This window comes from Equus asinus, chromosome 8 (assembly GCF_041296235.1).
Source record: "Equus asinus isolate D_3611 breed Donkey chromosome 8, EquAss-T2T_v2, whole genome shotgun sequence".
NCBI lineage: Eukaryota > Metazoa > Chordata > Mammalia > Perissodactyla > Equidae > Equus > Equus asinus.
The window spans coordinates 11577455-11599686 of NC_091797.1; the positions used below are offsets into that span (position 1 = coordinate 11577455).

General features: G+C 39.4%; 1 protein-coding gene across 7 annotated transcripts in view; it reads left to right on the forward strand.

The window, feature by feature from the left end:
- The window catches only part of HMGCLL1 (3-hydroxy-3-methylglutaryl-CoA lyase like 1), a 173774-nt gene that overhangs the window by 135189 nt on the left and 16353 nt on the right, over nucleotides 1–22232 (forward strand). For 3 of the 7 annotated variants that reach the window (XM_014851757.3, XM_044776890.2, XM_070514697.1), the window contains 2 exons: nucleotides 13577–13702; nucleotides 16501–17520. The exons of 2 other annotated variants lie outside the window; for them this stretch is intronic. In XM_014851757.3, the coding sequence (XP_014707243.3) occupies nucleotides 13577–13702; nucleotides 16501–16623 (249 nt within the window). In that variant the 3' untranslated portion in view covers nucleotides 16624–17520. Of the gene's footprint in view, nucleotides 1–13576; nucleotides 13703–16500; nucleotides 17521–22232 lie in introns of those variants that run through there. 2 more of the 7 variants (XM_070514694.1, XM_070514696.1) reach the window with 1 other exon arrangement.

The window sequence follows — 22232 nt, forward strand, 5'->3', positions numbered from 1 at the left end:
AGCTCTTCTCTCTCTGTAGAATATCCCTTCCCTTACCATCCCCCACTTGTCAACATCCTTCAAGACCCAATTCAGAGCCAAACTATTCATCAACCTTTTCACCCTACCCCTTTTTTTTTTTTTTTTTTTTTTAAAGATTTTATTTTTTCCTTTTTCTCCCCAAAGCCCCCCGTACATAGTTGTATATTCTTCGTTGTGGGTCCTTCTAGTTGTGGCATGTGGGACGCTGCCTCAGCGTGGTCCGATGAGCAGTGCCATGTCCGCGCCCAGGATTCGAACCAACGAAACACTGGGCCGCCTGCAGCGGAGCGCGCGAACTTAACCACTCGGCCACGGGGCCAGCCCCTTCACCCTACCCCTTTTACCCCCTTCCTTGATCCACTAGAAAATATCAAAACCATCACACTAGTGTTTCTGAATCGCTTCGTTTATAATTCTCATAGTAGTTCCACACTGTACTTTGTATTATAGCACTTTGTATTTATTAATATCTTCTCTGCTAGGTCATTAACTTGATGTTGTGTTAGTTACTATTTGTTTCCAGGCAACAGTAGCCAACTCAAGCTACCTTAAGCAAAAAGGAGACTTTACTATGAGGATACAGGGGTGTCTCATGGAAACCGCTTAGAGGAAGTATATACACACGTCAAGAGCAAAGATTTGGAAGCCTTTCCACCTGATTCTGAATCTCAGCTTTCACTATTTACCAAATGTGTAACACCGGGTGTGATCATATTAAACATTCTGTAGCTCAGTTCTCTCATTTACAAAATAAAGATGATGGTAATAGTACCTACTTCCTAGGATTATTGTATGGTTTAAAGCACTTGGCACAATTCTCATTAAATGTTATTTCAGAAACAAAGGTGGGGAGGAAATGAAGCTGGACCTCAGGAAGGACCGTAGCTGTCTGGAATTCAGGTAGCATTTCTGATTCAACTATGCTTTACTTTCACTCTTACTACAGACTGAATTTCTCTCTCCCCGTTGTTCGTAGAAAAAATTTCTTGTCCATAGCTCAGATGCTGTACATCTCACCTCTGAGAAAGATGGATTCTGTCTTTGTCTCTGCTCTAAATCCTGGGGAGGAGATTGTGATTGACTCAATTGAGGTCCAATCAGCTGCAGCCAGGATTAATAGAGTCACTGAGCAAACAAACAGCTTCTAGAAACCCATCTCTATGACAAGGCATTTCTCAGAGAAGAAGATTTCGGGAGCAAACAAAACAGGAAGTGATCCACTGAAATTTTTCATTTACTTTGGTATGCTTAGTCTATCGTTCTGTTTCTCCAACTGAATTGTATCAAGTTCAGTTATTACCACGGATAGACAAACTTGCTTCAAGGTCTTGTTTATTATTGTTCTATGCACAATTGTTCAATTATTCTTTGAAACGTATTTGAATAGTAACTTGTTATGTTCTGAGTACTGGGCCATATATTGAGAGTATAATGGAGTGAGATACAGTGAAGTTCCTGACTTCGTGAAGCTAATATATATTGCTTTATGCTTGGACTTTTTTTGTTTTTGAGCGAGATTAGCCCTGAGCTAACATCCGCCACCAATCCTCCTTTTTGCTGAGGAAGACTGGCCCTGAGCTAACATCCGTGCCCATCTCCCTCTACTTTATATGTGGGATGCCTACCACAGCATGGCTTGCCAAGTGGTGGATAGGTCCACACCCAGGATCTGAATTGGTGAACACAGAGCCACTGAAGTAGAGAGCGTGTGAACTTAACCATTATGCCACCGGGCCTGCCCTAAGGACTTTTTTATTTTGTTTTTTTTTTAATTTGGTCTTCCCATTCTCACAGGCCCTCTCTGGTTTGTGAGTATTGATAACTCTCAATTCTTTGTCGGCACCACTGTGTTTTCAATTCTTTTTTCTTTTAACTTTGTTTTTTTACTTATTAACATTTAGTTATATTTTCACAATATTAGGCAGTCCCTCCTCTAACATCCATTTTGGAACTAGAAATTACTTACCTCCTACCAGTGCAATTCCAGAAACATGAAGGCCTGAGTTCTAGATCCATCTCCACAACTGAAGACCTCTGTGACTTAGTTCCCTGTAAACCCAAAATCAATCAATCAATCATATAAGGGATTTTGGCTAATTTGGGGGATAATTTAAATTATCTGGCTGTAAAAATCCGTGATTTGCAGATTCTTAGGAAAAATACATGGAGACTTCTGCCTTTATAGATACAATATTTTTATTGTTTACACAGTGTTATTTATTGATCTGTCCACTTTTCTCTCTCCTCCTCATCCTCACTGCCATCATTTCCATCCATTTCTCTGTATGCACACATTGAAGAGCATTGTGAATGTAGGGTAAGCCTGGGTCTAAGGAGCAAGTGTCAGGGAGCTGGAAATGAGTCGATCAACTCCTTCCACGACTCTTAGCAGATGGACTCAATTACTACGTTTCTGAGAAGACGCATCATTTATTTTCCTCAAAAGCTTCAAAGTCCTTGTTCCTTTGACATATTTCCATACCTCTGTCTGTCCTCTCCTTTCACCCTACCTCAGAGGATTTTTCACCACTAATTTCCCAGCTCAACTCCATTTTGCTGCCCTAATCTCAAACTCATCCTCCTCTCTAAGATTTTGTTCTCTGTCAATTTTCTCCTCCATATGCAGCATCATCTTGACTTCTAATCAGTTAGCTCTGTCCTTCATGGCTTCCAACTTACATATCTCACATAACTCCCATATCCCTCTATTCATACATGCCCCCGTCTCAAAGTCTGCCCCAACTCTCTTCTTCATTTTATCTCACACACACACGTGTCCTCTGTCTGCCTCTAAATCCTTGTCGTCCACTTCTTAAAACCAACGTTTATTGAGTGTTATGTGCCAACCTATGTGACAGATGCTTTCCATGGAAGATGTCATTGTCTCCTCAACAAGCCTATGAATCAGAACTTTTATCTTCATTTTGCAGTTGGGGAGCAGAGAGGTAAATCAACATTACCAAGATCACACAGTTGACTAGTGGAAGAGCAAATTCAGACAGAAGTCTGTCTCCTAAACTGATCTTTTAAGCATTAGGCTGTATGCTCTCCATTTGTTTTTAAATCTATTGCCAGCTCTCCCCATCCTGCCTCTGCTGAAACAATCCACTTCAAAATTTGTCAGTGGCATAAGTTCAGTAGGTTTTCTCGGCTCTCGTTTTCCTTGACTATGTGAAGCATTCATCACTGTGATATTAGTATTTAGAGAAACGTTCTCCCCTCTGGCTTGTGACACTGAACTTCCTCCTGAATTCTTTTCTCTTTCACTAACTTGTCTTCCTTCTCTTTCCTGCAAAAAGTGTGTTCACCAAAACCCAGGATTTGAATCTCTGCTATTCTTATTCTAGACAAGTTCCTGCAGAGAACTCAGAAATGGAATAAATCAAGATAAAATTACTGTTTTCCCCTATTTTTAATCGCTCTAATGATAACTGACTGCCTAAAGTGAAAAGAATAGCAATGTATTGTGAGTTTATGTATGTAAAAGTAAAAGGCAGGGAAACAATATCAGGATAAACAGTAAAGGATGGGTGTAAAGAATTGAGAACATACTGTTGCAAGGTCTTTCCCACCTGTGGCATGGAGATTTGAAGGCAGAGTATGATTAATTAAAGGCGTATATTGTAAACCACAGAGTAACTACTAAATAATTTAAAGGAAAGGTGGAAATATTTAGTCAATAGAAGAGGTAAAATGGAATCATAAAAAAATACTCAATTAACAAAAGAAAAGGTAGAAAAAGAGAAAAACAAAACAAAGAACAGATGAAACAAATAGAAAATTTATAGCAAAATGGCAGATTTTAATCCAACTATATTAGTTGATATATTAGTTCTAATTGGCTACCCTGATATAAACGGACACCCCAAAATGAATAGTGGTTCAAGCACAAGGATGTTTGTTCCTCGCTCATTAGATAGTCCACTGCACATGTTCCTGTCAGTAGGCATTGCTCCTCCAGGTGGTGATCAGGGACCCAGACATCTCTCGTTTTGTGGCTCACCATTCTCTAAGGCAGCTTTGTCATCTGCATTTGACTAGTAAAGAGGAAGAAGACACAGTTTCTGAAAAGACCTCTAGAAACCTACATCACTTTGCTCACATGCCATTGGCTAACTATAGTCACTTAGCCACACCCAACCACAAGGGCAGCTGGGTAATGTCATCTAGCTGCGTCTCTAAAGAAGAGACCTAGCACTACCTGCCACAGAGGAGGAGTTCAATAAAAAGCTTAGAGGTTTTCAAGGTTCATCATCCATAAAGTCATCTTGGGGTTTGAAACGATGCATATATTTGGGCTTTACAATAAAAAATTCAGATTTTGGGATAGAGCAGAGAAATCTGCATTTTTAACTAGGACTTTAGGTAGTTCTGGTACTCGGATGGGGTCATTCTGAGAAACACTGCCAAGGGCAGGAGGGAGCCATTGTGGTGACAGGAATGTGGATATGCTGACACCTGAGATGTTGCCTAGAAGAACCGGAGTCTGTTGCCGCTCAAGTGTGTTCTGGGGACCAGCAGCTTTAGCACAATTTGGCAGTTGTTAGAAATGCAGAAGTCCGAGAGGTCTCATCTGTAGAATTTGAATTGGGTCCAAGAAAGGGGAAAATCGAGCATAAGGTAGGCCAGTTTAATTTTGGGGGAGTTGTCCTGGCAGAAGAAAGGAATGATTGTGAAAGAAGAGTATACATTTATTAATAAGGTTCATTTGCCCTAACTACATGAGTGGTATGTGTTGATTATAGAGGATCAAAAAAGTCTTAGAAACACAAATGAATCATACCAAACATACTTAGTATCTTGCTCTCTTATCTTCCGTTTCCTTATAATCATTTTCCCATACTGTTAAATGTTCTTTGAAAATATTTAATTGTTTCATAGTAGTCTATCTTACATACTTTGTTAACATTTCCCTATTGTTGGACATTTAACTTATGGACTTTTTTCCACCGTTACAAATAATACTACAAAGAATATCCATCCTTGAACATAAATCTTTATTAACATTTCTGACTATTTTCTTGGACTAGCTTCCTACAAATACAATCACTGGGACAGCAAGTCTCTTGAAAATGTTGTTAGGTTGTGTAGAAACTTTTCAGAAAGTTGAAGAAAGTCTCATAAGAAAACGAAGCCTTTTGATCCATCAATGCTCTCTCCCTAATTCACACGCTGCCCCCTGGAGTTGTTGGATGGATAAATGAAACAGTGCACGTGAAGTCTTCAGTAAGGCACCTGGCATGCAGTCGGTGCTCATTAAATGCTAACTGTTCATATTGGGCAGTGGTGCTTAGTGGTGAGACGTGGGTTTCTGCCTCATACTAACTGTATGAAGCAGGAAATATCACTTGCCTTCCCTGAGCCTCAGTTTCCTCATCAGTAAAATGGGCATGTCTTACTACCCACTTCACCTTGATTTGTGGGGCTTTATCATAGGTGAAGCATATGGCACAATACCTGTGACAAACTAAGCGCTCAATATGGACCAGCCCGCTGGCATGGTGGTGAAGTTTGCGTGCTCCACTTTGGCGGCCTGCTGTCTGTGGTTTCAGATTCCAGGTGCGGACCTATGCACTGCTCATTGAGCAGTGCTGTTGTGGCGTCCCACAGAGAGAAAAAAAATAGAGGAAGATTGCCACAGATGTTAGCTCAGCAACAATCTTCCTCAAGCAAAAGAGGAAGATTAACAACAGATGTTGGCTCAGGGCCAAACTTCCTCACCCAAAATACCCCAAAACAAAAAACGCACTCAATAAATGCTTGCTATTAGTATTTATTATTTTCTCAATCCTACTGACATCGAGAATTTCCTTGTTATCTGTTTTTCTATTTCCTTACCCCCTTCTATGTACACACTCCCATCTCTATCACAATTTGAAATATAGTAAATAAGGCTAAGAATATAATCTGTCTCACTGAATGTGGTAAGGTAAGGAGAGAAGCATGTAGGAAAACCTTTCAAAGGTGAGCGATGTTATATGAAAGCATTAGTAATCAATCACCATTAGCTTAATCCTCCCCCAACAGCAGTATATATGCCTATCATCATTTACCTGCCAATTTTGGTATATACTTAACTTTATTAGAACACTGGGCTTTACTCATGTATGCTAACTACCCATCATCTTTGCTTTACATAGAATATTATGTTCACAATACACATGAATGGCAAATAGGGTTCTTTCTCAGATGGTACCATAACTCCGTATATTGTAACTATTTAGAGTACTGGTTGAGAAGCACCTCAAGGCAAGATCTGGGCTTATTGGAAAGAGCACTGTGATCCATTAGTGATGCCTGGCCTGGCCACTGGAATAGAGGTAGCGCCTCATGTGTGGGTAATTGTAGCCCTCTGTTGGAGGGCATATTGTCTAAGAGGAACAGTTCAGGAGATAAATTTTAGAAAAATGAGTATATTTTTAATATTTTATCCTACATGCACTTTGCCTTTTTCCCCCTGAGTAACTTAAATCCAAAAATGAGTAATTTCCACTATGAAAAATTTTGTTATTTTAAATTAAATCTAACATTATTACAGATTTTTAAAGAAAAATTTGATCTTAGATGGTAAAGTAGATTTCATTTCAAAAAATGTTACCAAAATTTTAAGTTTCTTGAGACTTTAGTATCTTCAATACCTAATATTTCAGATTTCATTAAATATTTTGAAATCATGAATATACGGAAGATAATAAATTTGCAAAATGATTTCTTTGACTTCTCTTATTGTAGTTCCCAGTTTTGTTTGGGGAGTAAGTTCTTACAGCACCAAGAAAAAGTCAAGATGTACTTTTCTTTGAGTTAGCATATCAGCACGGTCTGGGGAACTACGCAGCACACAAGATTAATACTCCTGAGAGCTCACCTAAGACTGTAGTACAGAGTGATATGCTCATGGTATACCTGCAGCCAATTTACCGTTTTCCAGAAAAAGTGGCCACTAATATTTTATCCATTTTCCTTGTCCCTTAAATCCTAATGCACATCTGGAGAGCCCAAGCAGATAAAGCATGCGTAATTGAATTCACCAGGTTTATCATATCTGAGTCACTGGGTTAATAGTTTTAATCATGAGCTTTGAGGAAAGTGAGAGCCAAGGACACCTCAATCCTTTAATTCTGGGTTTGTTTTACTTTAGGGAGAATTAGCGTTCTGGGCTCTAAAGAGAAGTGTGTCTCATTTGATAATAGTAGGCTACTTCTCAGTAACAGACAGAACATATAGTAATTTTAACTTCTAATGCTTAGCTCTGTGGGCTACAGGGTTTTACATGTTCCAAGTCCCTGGCACATAGAACACGCTTAATGAACATGCTTAATAAACACGCTCAAGTCAAAGGAAGAGTAATAAAAAATATACTGAATATATTGGAGCACAGTTTATGTGTCCTACATCATTAGTGAGTTTCCTTTTTTTAAAAGTAAGAAAAATAGTTATTTGGATTATATAAAGTGATTTATTTAGCTGTTTGCCGTTATCTTGGGCTCGAACACGGTGAGGTTGTAAATGCTTGGCTTGAACTTGGTGGATCTTGGTGCTACATTGCCACCTTCTGGTTACTCATCTAAAGTTGCACTTTCCTTCAAAATAAAAAACAAATGCTTTGTTTTTGCAGTATATAGCGCAAAGAATCACTTGTGCTTACACACACACGCCGCACACACACACACACACCCACGCATTCCCCCCACCCTGGGAATCTGAAAGTCTGAAAGTAGTGCTTGATATTTTGAGAGTTGAGAAAGGGAACGACATCTTTCCAAGAATAATCTTTTAATGCAGATATCTCTTGTATGATAAAATCAACCAAGTGGCCCATCTGTTATTTTTAAATATATGATGATGTTATAGTAAACGTAATGGCATTTAGTATAATATGATGATTTCAATAATAAAGTACAAATATGTTCCCTCTATTTGCCATAAAGACAGGATCAAGAGAAGAAATAATGTTTTTCTTCCTACTCTGTTAGGAACTTGCTTCCATCATATTAAGCACTGTTTCTAATGGCATAGGAAAGCAGATGTAAATTAAAACTGCATAGTAAAATCAAATATTCTTAAATGACTATGACTAGGAACTTCCAAAGCAGATTGTTTGTAAATAAAAGCGTGTAACTTTGTATGTGGGTAACATTATCCATTGACAAGATTTCTGGGGAATAGGACTGCACATTTAATAGAGGACAGACTTTGGGGGATATTGAATGAATAGAAATATTTTTAAAGTACTGTTTGGTTTTTTTTGAAGAGAGGCTTTAAAAGGAACTAATATCTTAATATTCTCTTTCATAGGTGATGTATACTTTAATAAACCCTCTTTAAATTTGCTTATTTAAACTTTAGATCCACATATTGCTCTTAGAATTGATTCAATTAATTTGTGAAGAGCTTACTGAAAGAGAATTCATGTCTAGAGCTAATCTAATAGCAGGAAAGAGGGAAAGCCTTTTCCAGGGAGCCTTTCTCCCAGACCATGTCTGCCTTTACCAGACTATGTGTGCAGACGAGCTGTGCAGTCCTGGAAGGATCAGTTAGATGCGAAATAATGATGTTAATCAAGACATTCAGAGTCTTGCATTTATTATGCTCCTTCTCATTTATTTACTATCATTCTACGACAGGCAAAAGTTTACAGAAACCTTTCTTTTTCTGCTTATATATGTATTAGCATTCATTGTGGGGACATTGGAAAACAAAGACAAACAGAATTAAAATAAAAGAAATATCTACAATCAGACCACCCAGCATTCACTGCTATTAGCATCCTGGTATATCATACAAATCCTATTATTTTTTAGAAATCTGGATCACCATTCTGTTATAACATCCCCTAACCTGTTTCTTTCCCTTAACTATGCATTTACATAGCATTTATCATTCTATTTTATAGCTACACCATAATTAATTTCAATTATTCCCCATTATAGACATTTGGATTATTTTCAAATTTTTATTCTTTTTTTTTTTTTTGAGGAAGATTAGCCCTGAGCTAACTTCTGCCAGTCCTCCACTTTTTGCTGAGGAAGCCTGGCCCTGAGCTAACATCGTGCCCATCTTCCTCTACTTTATACATGGGACGCCTACCACAGCATGGCGTGCCAAGCAGTGCCATGTCCGCACCCAGGATCCGAACCGGCAAATCCCAGACAGCTGGGAAGCAGAATGTGCGAACTTAACCACTGCGCCACCGGGCCGGCCCCCAAATTTTTATTCTTGTAAAACATACTGTGATGAATCCATATTAGGGGTGTTGTGATGGGGGGGTGTGTTTCATGTGCACACATACATTCACCCATATATATTTCTTTTTATTTCTTATCTAATTATTTACTTAGGATTTGTGAAATATTCCTAGGAAGGACTTTTTTGATAGGAATTGCTTGGATGATGGATGTTAGCAATTAAGACTGATTACTAATTAATTGCTAACCAGAAAAAAGAATTCCAGTTTATTTTCCTACCAGTTTAAATTTCCCTGTTTACCTTCAGTTCCGAAAACACTGCCTTTTCTGTCATTGATATTTATTGAAGTCTAATGCACATACATAAAACTTCACACGTCATAAACTCAAACTGATGAGAATTATCACAGAGTGATATTATCAGTGTAACCAACCCAGTTCAAGAAATGGAATGTTGCCAGCATCTTGGAAGCTCTCCTTGTGTCAATTTTTATTTACATTTCAAAGGTTAACATTATCCTAACTTCTAGCAGTTTTGATTGTTGCCTGGTTTAAGACTTATCTAAATGGAATCATATTTGTCCTCTTTTGAGCCTGACTTCTTTCATACAACCTTTTGTTTGTGAGATTTGTCCATATTGTTGAAGTCGTAGGTCTTTTTCGTATTCCCTCGCTCTATACTATTTCATTGCCAACAGCCTTTGTCAGTCTGAAAGCATAAAATATCACAGTGTTGTAGTGTTCACTCAACATCTTCAGCTTCGTGTGAGGTTGAACCTGTTTTCCTACCTTCACTTGTTATTATTAGAACAAGTTTGTTCTCTTTGGACGTTGGTTATTTACTGTTCCTATTGTAAATAAACCGTTCCCTTCTGCCCATGCAATGGGTCACATTGGCCCTTGGTTACAAAAGGGAAGAGTGACTTTTGTTTTTTTCACTCTCTCCCAAAAGGGCAGTTAAGATTGTGTTCTTTTGACAAGACAACATGTTTCCTTTCTGTAGTTCTGTAGTTGCAGGGTCTTGACCCTCAATAGTGGGCAAAGGAACATGATACGTGGATTCCAGACCTCAAGAGCGAATCAGCCCACATAGCGGGTTAAAGCCACCTTCTACCTATCCTGCTGGTACCTCTGACTTTTGCTACCTCATACTTTTTTTGGGTCTTTCAAAAATTGGTTTCCTTGAAAAGTTGACCAGCCACGGTTAACTCTTTGCTGCCAAGGGTACAAACTTTCTCTAAAATTAAGGCTGACTCACAACCAAGATTGATGAAGGGTGAGAAGGATGAGAATCTCTGTTTCAGGGGTTCCCACACCTAGTTACACAAGAGAATCACCAGGGGGAGCTTTAAAGAAATACCAACGCTTGACCCCATTCCAAGACAGATTCTGATTTAATTGGTTTGGGGAGAAGTTTGGGTTTTAGTTTTAAAAGGTCCCCAGGTGATTATAATGGGTAGCCAGGATTGAAAACCACTGAAAATTCTTTCTCTGTGGGCGGTGGATTCAATTCTTCTGAATTGATAAGTTTTAGCCTATAAATGAAGAATGCCTCTGCCTATTTGATGTCATGGCAGACTCCCGGAGACGAGTCAATGTCTTAATGTTTGTCTTTCCCAACTACTGGACAATACCACATTTCACTCCTAGATCGTAATTCTTTATACTCATTATTTTGATTCATAGCAAATGTAGGTTGTCCTAAATGGACTAGTACTGTAACTGGTGAGTTGTTCACACCTGAATAGGATTGAGCTGGTCAGATCACTATTTGAGTGAGGTTGTGGTAATGGAAGAAGAGCTATTGAGACCTTCCCATTTGGAGGAGTATGATGAGGAGAAATGGAGGTGCAGAAGCAAACATTATATTTATAAATCTGCTTTAGGTCCCAAAGACATCCAGGGCCTTTGAACTATGATTTTGCCCTTGTGAGCCTTGGTAAATGTCCTCTTAAGTCTAGAGGAGTGGTTCAAAAAGTGCAGTCCCCTTAGCATGTCAAAGGGACACTGAAGCCAACTGAAAGAGTTCCCAATGGCCAAATCTCAAACAACTTCAGTAACAAAATATATAAAGTAAATATTGGATTGTAAAACAAAGTGGAAAATAAGTACCATGACTCCGTATTAATAAAAAATGTTTGAATAAATAAATATGGGATAATGGACAAATTTCCCACATGGGAGAATTCCAAATAACTTATGTGGATATTCTCTGCCCCTTAGGTGTGAGGTGCACATAGTGACTTTCCCGAAGGGTACAGTATGGGAAGTGGGGGATGGGGTGAAGGTGAGGGCTTTATGGTACAGAAACCTGGCGGGGCCGGCTCCGTGGCCGAGTGGTTAAGTTTTCGCGCTCCGCTGTGGTGGCCCAGGGTTCGGATCCTGGGCGCCAACGTGGCGCCACTCGTCAGGCCACATTGAGGCACGGCGTCCCACATCCCACAACTGGAAGGACCTGCAACTAAGATATACAACTGTGTACGGCGGGGGGGCGTTGGGGAGAAAAAGCAGAAAAAAAAAAAAAAAGATTGGCAAGAGTTGTTAGCCCAGGTGTCAATCCTTAAAAAAAAAAAAAAGAAAAAAGAAACCTGGCAAGCACTACCTCAGCCAGGTGATCAACATTAATATCATCAATCATAAATCATGTTGCTAATAGCTTCCCTTGATATGATGTATTGAGCAAGGCACTTTACCTCTGTCGTCTTCCTCACAGAATTTCAGAACTCCAGTCTAACCATGAGAAGAACATCAAACAAATTCAAATTGAAAGACATTGTACAAAATACATGACAACTACTACTCAAAATTGTCAAAGTCAACATAAACAAAGAAAGTCTAAGGAACTGTCCCACAGCCCAGAGAAACGTGAGGAGACATGACTACCAAATGGAATGTGGTGTCCTGAGTAGGGTCCTGGGGCATAAAAAGACATCAGGTTCAAAAGTAAGGAAATCTGAATCACATATGGACTTTAGTTAATAATAACATCTCGATATTTGTTCATTAGTTGTGACAAATATCCATAATAACGTAAGATAATGGAACAATAGGGGAAACTAGGTGCATAATATATGGGAATGCTCTGTACTTTCTTCACACATTTTCTGAAAATCTAAAACTATTCTAAAATAAAAAGTTTATCAAAGAAAAAAGAAAGTATGATTTCCCAGACCAGCGAGATCTTGTTAAAAATTCAGATTCTCGGGTCCCAGCCCAGCCCTTCTATATCAGAAGCTCTGGGGATGTGACAGCAATCTGGGATTCTGATTCCACGAATGAGAACGGCTGATCTAGCAGGTTGGCCAAGAACTCCGCCTTCAGGTGCTTCTCAGTTTAGATGAAGCTGTGTTACTTTTTCTTCAATGCCCAGGAGTGAAGAATCACGTTAGGCTTCTTGGTAGTTTCTGATTACCCAGCTGTCACCTTTCACAGAGCAATGATATGCTTCCTGTTTTATTCACATCTGATCTCCGGGGCCCTTTGCAGACTCTGTTGTGCTCATGTCTTCCACAACATCTGCAGCACACCCAGATCCCCTCTTCTTCTGATAAATTCAAACATATAACGTGTACCACCTTGCATGTTTCCAGAGGCCACAAATCATAGCAGAGTGTGAATTCTCTGGAGACAGAAGTGGCCTTGGGCAAACTGTGTGATCCCTCTGTACTTGAGTTTCTTCCTCTGTGATTTGGAGAAGATAGGAGAGTATTTACCTCATGGGTTTTTGTGAGGATTGGGAGTTAACGCTCATAAGGTAAGAATCATATCCAGCAATTAGTGAGGACCGAATAAATGTGAGCTGGTGCTATTGTCAGTGGCAGGTGTCTTGCCTCTTAAATATCTCTTCTCTTCTCCCAAAGCAGCAGGATCGTGTGTGCAAAATAATGGCTCAGTAAAGATTGGGTGGATTGAATGGGTGAATTGAGCAAAAAGTCTTATTTTAAACACAGTGACCCCACCACCCCCTCGAGTCTTCTAAGGCACCTTGATTTTGAGTTGGGGGGTTGGAAATATTTCATGTTGTTTATATAATGCCTTTTGGAGAGAGCAAGGGAAGCGGTTGGAGAGTTTATCTGACCTGGGAGTGAGTTAATCTTACTTCAAGCTTCATTATCAATGAATAGCACCATTTTAATTTTCATCTCAAATTATTCTCGTTCCTGAGATCCTTAGCAGAGTTCCTGTTAGCCGAAAAGACAAGATTAGTCAGAAAAGAACACCCCAGGGGCTGTTCTGGCAGCAACAGGTGAATATGTTCAGTTAACAGGTTCAAATTTTGTTTCTTTGCTCTGTGGAACAGGTTAAATAGAAATGCAGCAACTTACCTGCCATAAATGCACAGGCCTTGGGTGTTTTGGTTTGTTTTTCAGATGGGGATTAATGTGGTGGACTCTGCAGTAGCGGGATTAGGTGGCTGCCCTTATGCAAAAGGTGCTTCTGGGAACGTAGCCACTGAGGATTTGATATACATGCTTCATGGCCTAGGGCTCCATACAGTAAGTTAATTTAACATAGTTTAATATTCATGAATTCCTTGCAGATACAAATTGGAATGCATCTCAGATATGGGAAGCAATTTTGAGGTCAGACTTTTACTACGTTTTTGCTATTTGCTAAAATGCACACTGGGAAAACACATTAAAAATTCTTCAGGGGGCTTTATAAAGTAACTTATTGCTATCGCTCAATCGCCAATAAGGCTACCATTTCACATTTTTATAGTGCTTCATGACCGCCAAAGTACTTCTTCACGTATTATCTGATTTGATTTCACACTCTGTGAGTTGGAGCCCCTGCATTTGCTGTTATGATTGTTGTTTCTGCCTGTTTTCTTTTTTTTTTTTTGGTATGGATGTTTTCCTAGGAGGAAACTGAGATCTTGATTTTCTCACAGTGACAACTAATGCTTCTGGAAAAGAGCCCGGGACACTTTTAAAATGGTCAGTGGGAGAGCAGAGCTTAATGACATTTAGCATGTGAGACACTGGAGAGCAAGAGTAGCCTCTGTACAGGTAGTCTGTGAAAAGTCACATGCTCTGTAATAACACCCACCAAAATCAGCACCTTTTTTGCCACGTATTTGTTAGCATGACCTATTAATCTATGAGACAGATTTTTTTTTTTTAGGGAAAAAATATAAAAGGGGAGAAAACTGTTCACCAGTGATTAGAAGTTCAAAACCTTTTCTGAGATGTAAAAGCATCATCTGGATTACAATATGGAATTTTCCTTCTCTATCTATTCCATCTCTCCTCTTTCCTCAATCTACTTATGTTGGTGCTCCTGCAACACCAAACTGGCCTGTCCTCCCCATTTCTGCACGATTCCATCTCTTACCACCCCTCATTCAAGCTTTCACCTCCGCTTGGAATGGCCTTTGCCCCCATACTGGATTTTACCTTGTGAACGAGACACCACCATCCTCAAAAACTCTTTCTTCTAGCATCTCCTTGTCTATCCCCCAGGCCATACTGTTAGGTTCCTCTCCTAACAGTGTGCCTCTACCTGTGAACCTGCCCTGAATTCTATGATGATCTTATTTCTGTGTGTAGCTCCCTCTGCAGGCAGGAGCAATTATTACAGCTTATTCATACTCCATGCCTGCTTGTTGCATAGAGATGCTCAACCATATTCACTATGTTGACTAACTATAGGAGATGACTTTCTGTTTAGGGGTGCATATTGCCTACTTGATCATAAGCATCCTGCAGACAGAAACCATATTCTACATGAGGTTCTTGAAATTCCAGAACATATTATAGTACATGGGACATATTTAAGCACCTGGTGAGTGATTCAAGAATAAATACAATGTTACTTCATAATGATATCTGCTAATTAAATAAAATATTAGAGAAATGCCAAAATAAAATTCTTCTTTGATATGATATCAACAAATTCCACTGTATAATTGCTATAAGTGAAATTCTTGCAAAGCTAAGAACATTGGTGACTAAAATCTTCCTATGATCCCTCGCTACGTACGTGTAAATCAGAAGCGAAAGACACATGTAGCTAATTATTTACAAAATTTAAATATCACTGGATTAAGGATGTTAAATTTACACAACTAAAGGATGTGCCTAACAGATACTCCACCTAAAGTCATCACTGTGACAAAACCAAATTTCTCAAAGCAAAGCAAATGTTAGTACCCTAAGAACAACTTTATAATCAAAAGAAATAATAAAATCACTTATGTGTCATTTTACAAAATATTTTTCTTGAATATTCTTAAATGAAGAGAAGTAAACTACAAAGAAGCCAGTGCTCTGAAAGTGTCTAGAGAGGAGTAATTGGCTATGTTATAACGATGACCTCTTTATGATCATTGTTATAAAAAGCCCCTATGAGTATTTATTCTGTACTTGTGTATTTTAAGAAAATGACAGACTTACATAAATATTAAAAACTACTCCTTGATAGCAAGAAGGCCTGAGTCTGTTCAATTTTAAGTGCACGTTGTTTCTAGTCCATTTTGAGGGAGGACATAGGAGCTTATGAAATGCTACATGAGGACAGCTCTCTGGTTAATCCACCTCATGCTCTCCTCACCCGGTGACAGCAAAGGTGTAGGGTGGAGACCTCGATGGTGACCTTTCATTACACCAAGCCCAAGAGATGAGGAGCATGCCCTGATTTTGGCCTTCATACCTGACTGCCTATCTGTCATCCATGGATTTACCTAAGCCTTTGTTGATCCTATTTATGCTTTCAGACAGAACAACTTTTCAGGCAAACAAGTTCCAGATGTGTACTAAATACTACTTCATTTTATTTGACCTACAACTACTTCCTTCAGTATCATACCAGTAATAGTCCTTCTGAATATGGTAATAAAAATTATGCATTCACCTTTCATATTTCTTGTAGCTTTGTCAAGTTTGTTTCTTTATAAAGATTTTCTTTTCTAAATCTTTATCTAAACCATTAATCTCCTCCAAACAATTACCGTTTGAATTATCCTTCACTGGTGTTTTATAGACTGTTTCTAGTTCTATTATTTTCCTTCCTAGAGTTTAGGTACCAGGCTGAATTACACTGAGTTACTCAGGTGTGGCCAGCCTATGGTTTTATACACGGGTTAGGTTCAAGATATCTTTTAGTAAAGCAGAAAAATCTAAAATGCTGACTACATGATTCATGGAGACAAACGTTGCCCCCAAATCAATCATGAGCATTTTCTTTAATAATTTTAAGTGGTTAACTAACTGCTAATAAAATTAAAAGAGACCCGTCTGTTCTCTTCTTCCCTAATCCCCTTCCCACCTGGTATCCCTCTTTCCCTTCCCAGGGTGTGAATCTTTACAAAGTGATGGAAGCTGGTGACTTTATCTGCAAAGCCGTGAATAAAAGCACGAACTCCAAAGTAGCACAGGCCTCCTTCAAGGCTCGACTTGAAAGAATCTGTGACTGAGGCTGAGAAGATCCATTGCAGCTCCAGATCTTCATCTGAAAATCATTACTGTCAACTCATTCTGAAATGTGAAGTAATAGACACGAGTGGGAGAAAAAAGATTAGAAAGAGTATAACTGGATAGATTACAAAGCCAACGGAAAGCAATACTAGTTATCAGGTAAACTGCAAGCTGAGGCTAAATAATAAAATTTGTCGACATGCTTTTGAACTTGGAGAAGAGTCTACTCTTTTGCTCTCATAAAAATAACTTTTTAATTTAGTAGACATGAAAACTGACTTTAGATTTCCCTAAGTATCAAATACCGTGTTAATACTTAATCAAGCTGGCTTAGCACAGTGTATATATTGTCAGTAGTTTATGAGCTCCTGCATAGTGTGCAAAGTGTGTGGCCTCGATATTATGTGTTATGCCTCTGGATCTCAACTTTACATTTGCCAAGTCAGTGAAATTATGGACCAAGCGCCAAATCACCATCTGACCCTACGTAATTTTTTGCAACATAACTTTTATATTTCAAGTGTGGCTAACATCTGTTAACTATTTCAATGACTTTATCTTGTTCCAAGAGGCTGTGGTCAATGGCAAGATGCCATATCCTGGAAACATATTACAACCTCCCAACCTCCAATGTTTGTTACATGCATCCAGTTTACCATCCTTTCCCTTTCATCAGTTATAGTAAAAACCAGCATGGTGTTACTCAACTATTGAGAAATATAAGGTACAACTTCATCCTGATGTCTAAGTTGCAGTGATGAGAATAGATGTATACATATACCATAATCCATGTTTGTCATTTCCAGATCACTTCCAAATTGTCCTAGGAAATGTCACTGTGAGTCTGGGAATATTAAGGCAGTTTTTAATTCATGAAATAAACTCTATTCCATTGATTCAGTGTCCTTTGATTAAATCACGCCTTTTTTTTTGGCTGGCTTTTTTATGCTTATTTTTGATGTTCAAGCGGCTGAAATTTTATGTTATGTGCTAGAAAGCATTGCCAGAAATAGCAAAAATTAATATATCAAAGTTGAGAAGAGGAGCAAGGAATCTATGTTAAGAAAAACACTTCTGTAACCTATGCAAATCGTACGGGGACAGTATTATTACATGCAGTTCTGAAACGTCAGTTCTATTATTTATGCAGACTTCTCCAATAATACTGGGTGATCTTATCTTTGAATAAATTTGAATATAACTTGGAATATGAAAGTGAACATTGTGGGATTTCTATTAAATATTCATCAAAACCATTGAGATAAAAAGAAATTCAATAAAATAAGAGAAGTACTGATTACAACTAAGTTAACTTTAAAGATATACAGTAATAGGAAAAGAATCACAAGGGAAATATATTGGTAATTGACGAAACCAAGTTTTATTTCCGTGGAAGAGGCCAACTCATCAGGTTGTGATGGGCAGCAGAGCAGGAGCTTGTCATCCAGAGTACCGAGCAATTCTTTGCATTTGGGTTAGTGATGAGGGGTGGCGGCAGTGCAGGGAGCAAACAAAATTGCAGCTCTTCGTGGATATGCCTGTTCCATCTCCCTTGTACATCTCTCTTCACAAAGAACACAGTCCTACGCACTGGGGCAGTAACGGGACACCTGCCCTAAGTGTGCACAGCAGGATATACACCTCCTGTCTTCTGAGGAGACTGACTTTTCCTATCTCTTACAGAACTGTGAAGTTGTTAGTTTTGAGATATTTGGGAAAGCATCTGTTGATAGAAACTGCTTATAGAAACAGCTAAGGACAGAACTTTGCTGTTCTGGAATAAACACCATGGACTGTTCAAAAAAGCAGAGCAGGTAGTCAGAAACCCCAGGTGCAGCCTAGCACACACTTGCATGGCACACGCATCAGTCTACCAATTCATTTCTGAGAATACCTCGATGCTTCCTGATCACGCTCACCCCGAGAAAGTGTGTGTTCTAGGTGTTTGTTATCCTACCTCCACCCAAACCGTCTAAACCCCTCTGCTAGCTTAAAGAGAATTTCTTTTCTGGTTTTTGAAAAAAAACCCCACATGATTACATAAAGCTGCCTGATGTCCATAGGCAGAATCCCCCAGAGCTATATTTCAACGAACCAGGACTATTTGGAATCATTGCAGGACCCACCCAAACAACCTACCCACACATAAACCCGTACCAGGGTTAGCCTTGGGGAAGGCTTAGAAGCAGCCAAGCAGTTATGACCTTTACTGAAACACATACCAGCAATCTTTTATGACATGTGCCTTTAAGTTAAGGAAAACGTCCTTTCTATGTTCTAGAATATGTGATGTATTTTACCACACATATATGTTGATGACCTATTATAGACAAAGAATTTAAGTCTTCTGAAAACTAAAGATTTTCTAAATTCTGGATTCATGAAACTCACAAAGCACATAAATAGAAGCTAGCTATGACTTTATGAGAAAATTCAGAATACCCTCATTTATTCTGATTACTATAACATTTAATAAACACCCTTTTAGCTGCACTTACATGGCTATTCATTTCTATATATGTGCATCCTGCATCTCTGAAATGATGAACTCCAGATGTAAGAGTCACAGGTGATTTAGCATTGAATAAATAAGCCACAAATGTCATCCCTAGCACAATTGTGAAGAAGAGAGAAAATTAAGGCCTGGGAACCAGCCAGGAAACTGAGTTGAAATAACAGGCAAGTGAAGGATTGTTGTGAATACCAATAATCATTGCAAATTGCTTTCGTGGACTGGGAGATATAAGTTTTCTGCTTGTGTGAGGCAGGCCTGAAAGGGAAAAGAATAGTTTTGGAGATATGGAGATAAGGAGGAAGGGATGGAGGGAGGGGGAGAGGGTGGGAGAAAAGGAAGGAGAGAGAGAGCACGGAGAGAAACTGTGTTTCCTGCCTTTGAGCAGCTCTGGCAGAAGGGCACATTCTGCTGTGGTAGAGTATATTGGTCAGGCTGCTTTAAACTGTGGTAACAGAAAACCTTAATAGGCTTAAGCAAGGACAACAGTTTTCTCAAATATTTCAGAAATATTGCTTTTTCACCATTGTTTAACTCAGTGGCTCAATTGTGTTACAAGCAAAAAGTTTCTCCCCGTGTTCCTGTCTTGAAGTGCTGGCTCACCTTCAGGCTCCTGTTCCTCAGACTGCAAGGTTTCTGTGACATTTCCGGGCCTCACGTTCCACACTGTGCTCAGCCTCTTCAGAGGGCTTTTTTCTTCTGGAATGTCTTTTTTTTTTTAAATCAATGAAGAGTGTTTCCCTACCGCCATCCCAGTCTTCCTTTCATGTTTCATTGGGCAAACTACCATCACATGCCCCTTCCTTAAACTCTTAAGAGTGGGGAAGACCTTTTGGATAGACCACTGAAGGTCATTGGTGACCTTGAGCAGATCAGGGACGTAGTGGGGAACACCAGCTGACAGGAGCGCCTTTGGTGGTGAGACAGGGTAAAGGAATTGAAGGCAGATGAGTTAACAACTCTAAGGAAGGACCATATCCAATTTCTCAGAGACAGGACAAAAGGATGGAAATAGGACAAGTTTTAAATTTGAGGGGTGTAGATTTTTTAAGAGGAAAGTGGTCGATCCTACTAATTGGTCTCTATTTTTTTCAGGACGATAGGAAGTGAGATGTCAGACATTAGAGTCGGGTGGAGTGAGGGCTTGAGAAGAAGGGAGAAGTTTGAAACCCACCCAGAGCAGGATTAGAAGGTCACTTACTTTATGAAACGTTCCTAAGGGCTGCTACCTGCTAAACCCAAGTCCACCCATGCGTCCTCCTGCTCTTGTTACCTCTCTGTTTGACACAGTCCCAACTACACGAAGCACTCCTTGGGTTCTATGTCCATCTCGCGTCCCACTACTACCTCCTTGGTCCCATGTCCTACCACCTCTTTAATTTTGGGGTCCCCTCCTTCTCTCCTTTGTGTTTAACTATAGACTCACAAATACAAAACTGCCTACATCCCCACTAGTCGAAATGTGTTTGACAGCTGGCAGAGTTCTCATCGCTTGGGACCTTGTGAGAAATGCAGAATCTTGGGCTCCACCCAAGATGATTGCATCACCATCTGCATTTCGAACAGGCTCTTCACAGGACTCCTATGCTCTTTACAGTCTAAAACGCACTTGCCTGTTGGACGCCTCTCGTTAGGTGTCTGCTGGGCATCTGAAGCTTTGTGTATTCAAAACACCTGTACCACCCCCTTCATGCACTGCGCTCCAGCTCACTGTCTTTTCTCTGCTCCTGGGATGAGCCAGACTCAGCCTCATCTTGGATCCTTTCCCTCAGTTATTCTCTCTGCCTGTAAAGCTCTTTCTCTGGACATGACTGGCTCCTTCTTGCCATTCGGGTCTCAGCATAAATGTCACCTCCTTAGTGAGTCTTCCTGGATAACTCAATCTAGAGTAAGGCCTCAGTTACCTTCTCTCGCATCAACTAGTTTAATTCTAATTTTCATTATAGAATTTTTCACTCCTTATTTGTTTATTTTCTTTCTTTCCTCGACAGAATATATGCACCAGCTTCACTCTTACTTCTGAGGGCCTAGTACAACAGCTATCCAATAAATATTAGTTAGAAAGAAAAATAAAAATAGAAATGAGGGCCCGGCCCGGTGGCGCAGCGGTTAAGTTCACACGTTCCACTTTGGCAACCCGGGGTTTGCTGGTTCAGATCCTGGGTGCGGACATGGCACCATTTGGCACTCCATGCTGCGGTAGGCGTCCCACATATAGAGTAGAGGAAGATGGGCACAGATGTGAGCTCAGGGCCAGTCTTCCTCAGCAAAAAGAGGAGGATTGGCAGCAGTTAACTCAGGGCTAATGTTCCTCAAAAAAAAAAAAAAAAATAGAAATGAGTTTAACACAAACAGGAATTTAAGACAGGAAACCGTTCCACTTGAACTCTGTCTTTTTAATATATTTTTTAAAATTTCCTGAATCCTTGATAGTTCATTAGAGTTTATTTGTTTCATAACAGTTTGGAAGTAATGCTTACTAAAAATCCTCAAAATATATATTGAATAATTGAATTAAGGAATGGATACATATATGTGCCAAAGAAATTTAAGAGAATGTTAAGAAATGCTAGAGAAAGTAAAATTGTCAGAGAAACAAATATCCTTTTAGCAGGAATCAATCCATCAGAATCAGTACAAAAGGTTGACCATATCAGTAACAACAAAAACCTTCCTGAGGGGGAAGAGAGGCATTAGCTACAAGAATACATGTAATTCCTTCCTATCTGTATCTCTCTTACACACACACACTCACAGGCACACACTCACACGTGTACACCATTCCACTGAGGGACAGTAAAGCCCAGTTTCCTCATCGAAACTTTCTGGAACCTCTCTTCTCCTATCCAAGGAGCCAGATCTGCATCGCCTATTCAAAAGTCCACTGGGACATGTCATCAAGAAGAGCAAGCCCGTTCCATCAGCTGCCATCTTTGTGGTTAAGAGTTAAAGATTTCATGATAATTTGCTGTGAAGACCTCATTAATTTAGTATTCCTTAAGTAGTTCTCATTTATAGGTATTTCAGAATCATGTCTTGGGAGAGATATAATACTCAATTTTTTGTGGCTGACACAAACTTCCTCTCTGTGGTCTC